At 49.4% G+C, this 10,517-nt stretch overlaps 2 protein-coding genes across 2 annotated transcripts in view; one reads left to right on the top strand and one right to left on the bottom strand.

Annotated features, from left to right (window-relative positions):
• CUNH20orf194 (chromosome unknown C20orf194 homolog) overlaps positions 1-10,517 on the bottom strand; it is a 732,083-nt gene that overhangs the window by 169,313 nt on the left and 552,253 nt on the right. The gene's annotated exons all lie outside the window — the stretch shown is intronic.
• Positions 1-10,517, top strand: part of ATRN (attractin) — a 172,651-nt gene that overhangs the window by 43,899 nt on the left and 118,235 nt on the right. Inside the window, exons 3-4 of the mRNA XM_017828986.1 lie at positions 1,356-1,439; positions 6,299-6,412. Coding sequence (XP_017684475.1) covers positions 1,356-1,439; positions 6,299-6,412 — 198 coding nt within the window. The remainder of the gene's footprint in view (positions 1-1,355; positions 1,440-6,298; positions 6,413-10,517) is intronic.

Here is a 10,517-nt window from a genome sequence, read left to right as displayed (position 1 = left end):
CCAACTGTACTTTCTGCTTCCACATCCTTCTCCAGGGTCTTTTCCTCCTGTCAAGTCCTCACCACCTATTTACAGGAGTGGCAGGAAGGGATGTTGTAGAGCATTCCAGAGTATTCCTGGCACTATCCCAGCAGTGGGGAGCACTCAGCTCTTGGACTTCAGTCCCTTGATCCAGGGATGACCTGGAGATGGGGATGTGCTGTGGGATGACCTGGGGATGGGAATGTGCTGTGGGGTGACCTGGGGAGGGGGATGTGCTGTGGGGTGAGCTGGGGATGGGGACGTGCTGTGGGGTGACCTGGGAATGGGAACGTGCTGTGGGGTGACCTGGGGATGGGAACGTGCTGTGGGGTGACGTGGGGATGGGAATGTGCTGTGGGATGACCTGGGGATGGGGATGTTCTGTGGGGTGACCTGGGGATGGGAATGTTCTGTGGGGTGACCTGGGGATGGGAACATGCTGTGGGGTGACCTGGGGATGGGGATGTGCTGTGGGGTGACCTGGGGATGGGGATATGCTGTGGGGTGACCTGGGGATGGGAACGTGCTGTGGGGTGACCTGTGGATGGGAATGTGCTGTGGGGTGACGTGGGGATGGGAACGTGCTGTGGGGTGACCTGGGAATGGGAACGTGCTGTGGGGTGACCTGGGGATGGGAATGTGCTACCAAAGGTGGGAGATGCCTGGAAATTCCATGCTCTGAGGTTGTCCTGAGTTTTGCAGCTCTTGATGTGTGAGGAATTAAGGTCTTACTTTGCACTCGAGGGTTATCAGAGAATCACAGGCTGGGCTGGGTTGGGAGGGACTTCAAAGACCATCTTGTTCCACCCCCTGCCATGGGCAGGGACACCTTCCACTATCCCAGGTTGCTCCAAGCCCTGTCCAACCTTGAACACTTGCAGGGATGTGCTTTGGGGGTCACTCCTCCATCCAGGAGGTTGTCAAGGAGTTTGTGGAGAGTCAAACACAGAAAGGGTGAGAGGTCACACGGTGGACTTTGTCTGAACTTCATCCAAGAATGGTGCAGTTTGTTTAAATAAATAGCTTGGGACTAATTTTGGCTTTTCTGTTGGGGAATTCCTTTGTGGTTATGTGTGGTGTATCCCTCCAAATGGACTTGGAGCCATGACATCCACCTGATGGAGAAACCATCCCTCCTGAAGTGATGTCCTTCAAGGGGTCAGGAAAATCATCAGAAAACCCGTATAGAGACTTCCACAGGAGTATCCCAGTGGGAGCTTTGTTTGTTTGTAGTGGCTCTTGATTAAATAAAAATCTCATGACGGGTCTTCCAAAAGGTAGGAAATCATCTCTGAATGGAAAACTAACGTTTGCCTTTGTTTTTTCCTTTCCAGACTCACTGAACCTTCGGGGTACGTCACGGATGGGCCTGGGAATTACAAATACAAGACAAAATGCACCTGGCTCATTGAAGGAAGGTGAGTGCTGGGAACAGCCTGGGGTTTCCTCTTGGTTATGGTGGCTTTTAGGTGAGGTTTATCTGCGTTAAATATTTTTATATCTCGTGATTCGTTCTGGCTGTTCCTAAAACTGAATAGGGCAGCGCTCAGTAAATAAGTTTTTGGGGTGTTTTTGTGCAACTGAGCCCTCCAGACTGACTCAGGATTGAGAGGTTTGTGTTGAAACAGCACGTGGTAAACAAAAATCAGTGTGTTTGTTTAAGTAGTGAAGGATTGGGAATTATTGAACTGATATCAGAGGGGAACATTCAGTGTTAGGACTCACAACACATGGGATTTTTTGGCAGCATGAAAAACAAAGAGGAAACTCTCTGAAAGCCCCTGTTTATGAAAAATCAGTTTTTTGAGTGATCCTTTAAATCCTTCTTTGCTCACTGGGCCATGAGGACTTCACAAGGACCACTCACCTTTTTTACAAAGCTTTTCTAAACTGGGATAAATCCCTCAGACCTCACTTCCTGCCCTTCCTGGGTTCGATGCTTGTTTTGCAGAGATTTTTAGGAGCAGCACTTTTGGTGCACATCCTCTGTCACCCCATGGATGGTGCAGCATCTAAACTTGTTGAAATACAATTTTCATAGAACCAAGCTGATGCCAGGTCTGAAAAATCCATTTCTTTTTTGGCTGTTCAGTGGTGGGGTGTGATGCTGTGTGGTGACAGCTCTGTGTTCAGTCACATTCCATGTTGTTCCCTGGATCTGGAAGTGGAGAGGTCAGGGAACTGGAACAAGTCATGTGAGAGCATGGATTTGGACTGGATGCTGTAAACTGAGGCCTCTTGGCATCTTGGAGGATCAGAAATTGGTAAAACCCAGAGCACAGTTTTCCTTGGTCTTCTCCTGTGGGTGGCATGGACAGTGGGATTGAGGCCCCTCAGCAAGTCTGCTGTGACCCCGAGATGTGTGCTGTGGTCACTGAGATGTGTGGTGTGGTCACCAAGATGTGTGGTGTGGTCACCAAGATGTGTGCTGTGGTCACAGGCTGCAGGGAAGGGATGGAATGGCATCCAGGGGGAGCTGGACAGCCTGGAGAGGTGGGAATGTGGGAAACTCATGACGTTCAACAAGGCCAAGTGCAAAGTGCTGCTCCTGGGTGGGGACAATCCCAGCACAAACATAGACTGGGAGAACGGATGGAGAGCAGCCCTGGGAGAAGGATTTGGGGGTGTTGGTGGGAGAGAGGCTGGAGATGCCCCAGCCCAGATCTCTCCATGCCCTGGGCTGATCCCCCAGCATGGACAGCAGGGCAGGGGGGGATTCTACCCCTGTCTCAGCTGAGACCCCCCTGCAGAGCTGCCTCCAACCCTGGGAACAACAGCACAAGGACGTGGAGCTGCTGGAGAGAGTCCAGAGGAGGCCCCGGAGCTGCTGCCAGGGCTGGAGCCCCTCTGCTCTGGAGCCAGGCTGGGAGAGCTGGGGGGGTTCCCCTGGAGAAGAGAAGGCTCCAGGGAGAGCTGAGAGCCCCTGGCAGGGCCTAAAGGGGCTCCAGAAGAGCTGGAGAGGGACTGGGGACAAGGCATGGAGGGACAGGCCAAGAGGGAATGGATTAAGCTGAAGGAGGGGAGATTTGGGTGGGATATTGGGAAGGAATTGTAACTGAGGGTGGGGAGGCCCAGGTTGGGCAGAGAAGCTGTGGCTGCCCCTGGATCCCTGGAAGTGTCCAAGGCCAGGTTGGAGCAACCTGGTCTAGTGGAAGGTGTCCCTGCCCATGGCAGGGGGTGGAACTGGATGTTCTTTAAGGTTCCTTTCCAACCCAAACCATTCCATGATTCCATGTTTGGGAGGTCTGTTGACTGGGGCTTGGGGGAAATGGGTATTCACTGAGTCTACTTCAGCCATTTGTTTGGGATGAGAGAGTTAAGTTCCTAAGCTCCCAAGATACTCCAAGCTGAGGGCTGAGTTTATCCAGAGAGCCATCCAGAACCCTGGAATTGGGAGCCAACCACTCACCATTAACTATGTGAAGGAGCCCCATCCTTTAAGGTGGTTGAGATCAAAAGTTGGCTGCTCCCAGTGGCAACACCTTTTAATTTCTGTAGGTAAGAGGAACCCAACTGCAGAGAGTTGGCAATTAGAAATGATTAAAAAATGTTTCACAAGAATGTTATTCCAGACAAACCAGCCTGAGACATTCCAGCACAGCCAGATGAACCATCCCAACTTCTGTTTTTAAAGGATATCGTGACTCATATTTTTATCAGAAGTCAAGTGCTGCCCCTGAGTCCTCGATAAAGTCACCAAAACTGCTCCTCCAGCCTCGATTGCTTCTGCTTCCTAGAAAACCATCACTTTGTGGGGTTTAAAATGAGATGTTTTGTTGCTGGAGAGGCAGAAAAAAAATGTTCCTCCCTGTTCCATGGCCAGGCTTAGAGGTTGGAATCCTTTTCCTGTTTGTCCCCTGCTGTCAGAGGAGGGTGGTGGAACAGAGAGGAGATAATGGTGCTGATTAGAGCAGCTGGAAAATGCAGCCACCTGAAAAGAGCCCCAGCTCTGCTGCCAAGAGTAAAATTCCCAGACATCTGGAGTTGGGAAGCAGTGCCTGCAAAGCTTTTCAGGTCTGAGTGCTGGCATTGCTGTGCTGGAGGGATTTGGGATTAGCAGGGAAAGGTACAGTCCAGTGTGCCATTGGAGGCACTGAGAAATTCAGTATAAAATAAACCACGTTTTCCTTCCTGTTCTCCTTTCCCTTCTGCACAATTCCTGGCTCTTCCTGGCTGGTGCCTGTGCTGTGCCCTCATCCTGGGGGTGTCCTTGAGTGAGGCATCATCCCCATCCCTCCTCCCTCAGGTCCCTTTTCCCATAAAAACACTCAGTTGATCCAAAGAAAAACCCAAATGGCCCAACCCCCCACCCAAATCCAACTCAGTTTTACATTGTTTCATTCCCCAAAGGAATAATTCCATCATTTCATCATTCCATGATGTTGTTTCTCAGGGTTAAGTCGGGATGGAGTTTGGGAGAGCTCGGAGTGAGGCGTCATCCCCATCCCTCCTCCCTCAGGTCCCTTTTCCCATAAAAACACTCAGTTCATCAAAAAAAAAAGCCCCAAATGGCCCAAACCCCTCTCAAATCCATCTCAATTTTCCATCATTTTATTCCCCAAAGGACTAAATCCATTACTCTCTAATTCCACAGTGTTGCTTTTCAGGGTTCAGTGAGGGGATGGACTTTGGGAGAGCTCGGTGAGGTGAATCGATCCCTCCCAAAATCCCCAATTTGTTCTTCCCTGGGAGTGTGAGACAAGGCAGGTGAAATCCATGGAGCCTGACGATCCCAAGGCACAACCAGGTGCCTGAGATGGTGCAGATGAGGGTCCACTGATGAGTTGTTGGCTGGAGCAAAAAGACTCTTTTTGTTCCCAGCCTGAACCTTTATTGATGGACCCTCTGACTCCATAGTTTTGAGACCATGGCTACTCTTTGTCCCTCTTTTTTTTAAAGCAGGACATTATCCATGAGTTCCACCTGCTGCTCTTTTTCCAAAGGCCTGGAGCAGGTGGTTGTGCCTGTCAAAAAAATAGAATAACTTGCACAATAACTCCCAAAAGAATTCGGCTCCTGTGGGAAGGAACGACTCTGGCACAATGAAAATTATTGATTTATTCCATTAGGATGAACGGGGATTTCATCTGAATCCAAAGGCAGTGCTGATGGAGAGATCCTGATCACTTGGATCTGTCCTTTCCACAGCTTCAGCTGTGGGTGGGAACAAGCAGTGCTGACACAGATTCACTTTTATTTATCTCGGTTCCAAGCACAGTGTAGGGTTGTTTCCACCCTCCTGGAGCTGAGCCCTAATTCGGGTGTTTGCTGTGGCTTCTCTGGGATGTTCTTTAGGTGGATCTTTGCACATTAACCATGAAACAAATGGTGTCTTACCATGAGGAGAAGCTCCACGTGGCACCCAGAACCCCCCCCTGCCCTGGGCTGATCCCCCAGCCTGGGCAGAGGGCAGGGGGGGATTCTGCCCCTCAACCCCTGTCTGAGGTGAGACCCCCCTGCAGAACTGCTCCAGCCCTGGGAACAACAGCACAAGGACGTGGAGCTGCTGCAGAGAGTCCAGAGGAGGCCCCGGAGCTGCTGCCAGGGCTGGAGCCCCTCTGCTCTGGAGCCAGGCTGGGAGAGCTGGGGGGTTCAGCTGGAGAAGAGAAGGCTCCAGGGAGAGCTGAGAGCCCCTGGCAGGGCCTTAAGGGGCTCCAGGAGAGCTGGAGAGGGACTTTTGACTTGTTTGGATGTGCACTTTGGAGGGGCTTCCCTCGGGAGGGCCGTGCGTTCTGCACAACCAATAAAGTAAGGAGAAGGATTGGTGCCAACTCCTGGGCAAATCCATCACCTCAGGCCATCATAACCATACCAGCCTGCAGAAAGTCCCTTGAACAAGGAAAGAGCTCTCCTTACCTCCCCAGTGGTGCCTGGGATTCTTCACATGCGTTGTCCATGGAGGTTTTCCTGGCAAAGCCCTTTCCTTAGGAGAGTCAGCACCAGGGAAGAGCCGAGGGCTGGCTGGTCCTGCTCTTTGGTGTCTGCTGGTGATGAGGGGGAAAGGTTTAAGGACACTGTTTTCTGACCATAAAGAACCTGTTGGTTAATAGCAGGGGAGCTGCACACCCAAAACAATTAAGTCCCAGCGTGTTTGATGCATCTGCAGTGACACGAATCACTCAGTTTTAGTCTGCTTTAGAGCAGATCATCCCACCAGAGGAGGAGCGTTTTGCCCTGTGTGTGTGTGAGTTGGCCGATTACAAATCTTTTCATTTATTTTTTTCCTTCTTTCCTTTATTTATTTTGATTAATCTGTTTATTTTTCTTTTCTTTGCAGGCCAAACACAATCCTCAGGCTTCGGTTCAACCACTTTGCCACGGAGTGCAGCTGGGACCACTTGTATGTGTATGATGGAGACTCCATCTATGCTCCCTTACTGGCAGCTTTCAGGTAAGTCCCCCTTGGTAAGGCTCTTAATGATATTTTTAATTTAGAACCTGACTTAAATGTGGCTTCTGTCAGTGCCAGATGTGTTGCAGGGATCCAAATATCTAACCCTGCAAGTGCAGCAGTGTAGCCAGTGTGTCCTTTTGTGCAGTTGTCATCAGGATAAACAATTAAGGAGTTGTTTTTTGCTGGTACAATGGACAAATCGTGTCACTGCACTGTGGCATGGAAGTGTTATGTTTTCATTTCCAAATCCTGAGTGTTTGAGAGACAGAAAAATTACTGTCATGTGGCTGGACTGGAGATGATTTGGAGTGCAGGGTCCTCCTGGAACAGGCTCCCCAGGGAATGGTCACGGTTCCAGGACTGCCAGAGCTTGAGGAATGTTTGGAAAATGCTTTCAGGCACAGGGTGGGATTGTTGGGGTGTCTGTGCAGGGCCAGGGCTTGGACTGGATGATCCTGGTGGGTCCCTTCCAGCTCAGGATATTCTGGGATTCTGTGAAAGGAGAAAAGTGCCCCACTGATGAGCTTTGAACGTGGTTTATGAGTTAAAACTTGCAGTGTGTCAGTGCTGACAGAGGGGAAAAGCCAATTCATGTTGGAGACAGGAGGATCTCAATATACAAATGTGTATGGATACACAGGGATCTCAAAAACAAATGTATATGGATACATGTGGATCTCAATATACAAATATATGTCTTTATATACTTTAATATTTTAATTTTGAAACTATTTGTTACGTGTTCAGAAGCAACAGCAAAGGATCAGACAGCCTTGTGGAAACTTGGAATCCCGGAATGGTTTGGGTTGGGAGGGAACTTAAAAGACCTTCCAGTTCCAACCTGCCATGGGCAGGGACACCTTCCACTAGACCAGGTTTCTCCAAGCCCCGTCCAAGCCAGCCTTGGACACTTCCAGGGATCCAGGGGCAGCCACAGCTTCTCTGCCCAACCTGTGCCAGGGCCTCACCACCCTCCCAGCCAACAATTCCTTCCCAGTATCCCACCTATCCCTGCCCTCTGGCAGTGTGAAGCCATTCCCTGTGCCCTATCACTCCATGTCCTTGTCAGATGTCCCTCTCCAGCACTCGACACATGTAAAAATATCCCTTCTTCCAAGGGGTGACAGGAATTTGGCTCAGCCCTGTGGTGACACCAGTCTGTGGATGGTGGTGAACAATCAGCATTTCACACCAGGCCCCGCTGTAACTCCTGCATTCCTGTGCTTGAGTCCCACAGTGACACCACCACCTTATGGGTTTTATTCCTTTAACTGAAATTAGGAGAATAATCCCAAGTTATCCATGGAAAAAAACTAATGGTTCCCCTTGGGCCCTGCTTGTTCCAAGTGGCTGCGTAACCATGTCCAGAATTAACCTTCTGCTGGGCTCCCTCTCCTTTGTGAAACGAGGGTCTAAAAATACTTGGTGTTTGTTCCAGAAAATCCTCGTAATCTCTGGGAGAGAAGATCAGCAGAGGAACAAAAAGTTGATTAAAATATCAGAGCCACCACATGTGGGCTTTCTTTTTTTTTTTTTTTCCTGGCCTTCAGCTGCCGTTGCAGAGTTGTTTTGGAGCGAAGGATTCCTGCCAAGCTTCAGAACCAACCCCAGGTTCAAAACAGGCCACGGGAAGGAATTATTATGTTGTTCTCACCTCATTTCGAAGAAGAAACAACCTTCCCTCTTCTAAAAAACCTCCCAAAAAACCCTGGAAGTGGCACCTGGAAGTGCTCTCCTGGTGTCCTGCCCTGATTGATATGCAGGAAGAGGAGGAAATGTCATCCTGACTCCTCATCATTTCGCTCTAATCGAGCTGATTTTCGAACGTGCCGGTGAAAAGGTGAAATGATGATGATTTGTGCCTGCAGTTCCTTGTGTGTTTTCCAAAAATTAATAGGCTTCTGAAATGGAGGTTATGAGTGGTTCACAGCATTAACAATTACGGCTGAGACTGGAAAATCCTCTGTAAATCACTAGGAAGTCTGGGCCTGAGGACAAGCAAGAGTGAGCTTAATACAATAACACTTTGGAGGGAGGGGAAAAAAAAATTCAATTATTTTCATTAATTGCTTCTTTAGGTGGCATTTGAATTTCATCTTCATTAGCACTGAGCTGTGGTGTTCAGTAATCCAAGTTCAGGAAATGGGAGATGCTTCTCATTTTGATCAAGTGCCAAAAAAGCATCTGTTGAAAAATACCTTTCTCTGGTGTGAAAATGAAGGCACTGGAATTTTTTTAAGAGCAGTGCTCATATTTTATTAATTTTAGGGGGTTGTATTAAATTCATTATTCACCCCAAGTATATTTCCTTCTCCATTATTTTTGCACCCTACCAGGGGATTTGCAGGATTGAGTTGGACACTCTAAACTTTCAGAGCTTGTTGATAAACACTATAAATTCCTCCCTCTCTAAACTCAAGTTTTTATTCCCTCCCTGGCTTTTTAGAGCAGTTCCTTCAGTTCTTTCCCTGCTCTCATCTTGTTTTCTTGACCTTCTGATGCTCATTTGTGTTTGTTCACAAGATGATATTTACCCTGAATAGAAGATGATCTTGGAAATCCTCAGCACTGGACTGTGGGGAAACTTTAAATTGGTTTTATCAATTTTTAACAGCAATAAATATTTGCATAATGCCAACATTTACACAGTCCAAGTGTCTGCACAGGCTGAACTCCTCGTAGCCTGAGAGCCCCCCAGGGCTCTCTTGTCTTGCACATTAAGCTTTTTTATATTAAACAGGGTTAAAAATATCTTTACTGGTTTATATTTGTGATCAGGGGCAAGATGAGACTGTGTCAATGTGCTGCTGCTTCAAAAATATGCAACAAAAGAACGTGGAGAAAACAAATCCAGAAGCAAATCCAAAGAAGAATTGTCCTGAATCAGATAAACTCCAGAGCTGATTTAGATGAACTCCACGCAGCGTCTGTGAGCTCTGCTGGGTTTGTTGGTGACTTTACTCCCCGTTAAACATTTACCAGAGCTGCTTTTGCACCTTTATTTTCACTTTGCACTGGTTGGTGGGGGGTGTTTTCCTCCTCAAACCCGGCTGTTGTTGTGCAAGACCTTTGGCCGAGGCCCGGGAGCTCCCGGTGGCTCTGCTCCGGTGCCAGGGGGATGGTCCTGGTGGCCTCCACGTGAGCCCTTGTTCCCTCAGGAGATGGCAGCAGCTCCCCTTCCTTTCCTTGCAGGTCAGTGTGGCACTTGAGCACCCTGATCTGAGTGTAGGGGTGAGTTGGGATGGAAGGGTCTGATCCCCCTCTCAAAGCAGGTCCGGCTTCAGAGCCCTTTGCTCAAGATTTTGCCCAGTCAGGGTGGGAATTCCTATTTAGGATGGAGATCTTGTTGATCCTGTGGGTCAGTGGTCTAGTGCTGAGCCATCCTCATGTTAAAAAATGATAATAAATAATGAATCTAATACTAATGTCTAATCAGAATCTCCTTTAGAGTGTGTTGCCTGATCCTGTGAACCTCTGGTGGCATCTCCTTCTCTAATCTCTCCTGGGGTAGTTGAGGGCAGCAATTAGATCTCACCCTTCTTCAGCCCTCGCCCCTCCAGGCTAAACAAGCCTCCCTCCTTTTTGCCCAGAGAATCCGTGGCTGCCCCTGGATCCCTGGAAGTGTCCAAGGCCAGGCTGGAAAGGGCTTGGAGCAACCTGGGCTAGTGGAAGGTGTCCCTGCCCATGGCAGGGGGGTGGAATGAGATGGGCTTTGAGGTCCCTTCCAAGCCAACCCAATCTGTGTAATTCCATGGATTCTTCCACCTCTTCTCCTACATCACGTGGTTGTCCCTCCTCTGGTCCCTTCAGTTCTTTGCCAAAAATGATAACCCACCTTGCTGCCTTGGGCACACCTGTCCAGCCCTGGGAACAACAGCACAGGGATGTGGAGCTGCTGGAGAGAGTCCAGAGGAAGCCCCGGAGCTGCTGCCAGGGCTGGAGCCCCTCTGCTCTGGAGCCAGGCTGGGAGAGCTGGGGGGGTTCCCCTGGAGAAGAGAAGGCTCCAGGGAGAGCTGAGAGCCCCTGGCAGGGCCTAAAGGGTTCACCTGGAGAAGAGAAGGCTCCAGGGAGAGCTGAGAGCCCCTTGCAGGGCCTAAAGGGT

The sequence above is a fragment of the Lepidothrix coronata genome, unplaced genomic scaffold, assembly GCF_001604755.1.
Source record: "Lepidothrix coronata isolate B3197 unplaced genomic scaffold, Lepidothrix_coronata-1.0 Scaffold156, whole genome shotgun sequence".
Taxonomy (NCBI): Eukaryota; Metazoa; Chordata; class Aves; order Passeriformes; family Pipridae; genus Lepidothrix; species Lepidothrix coronata.
This window is presented reverse-complemented; position numbering and strand designations above follow the sequence as displayed.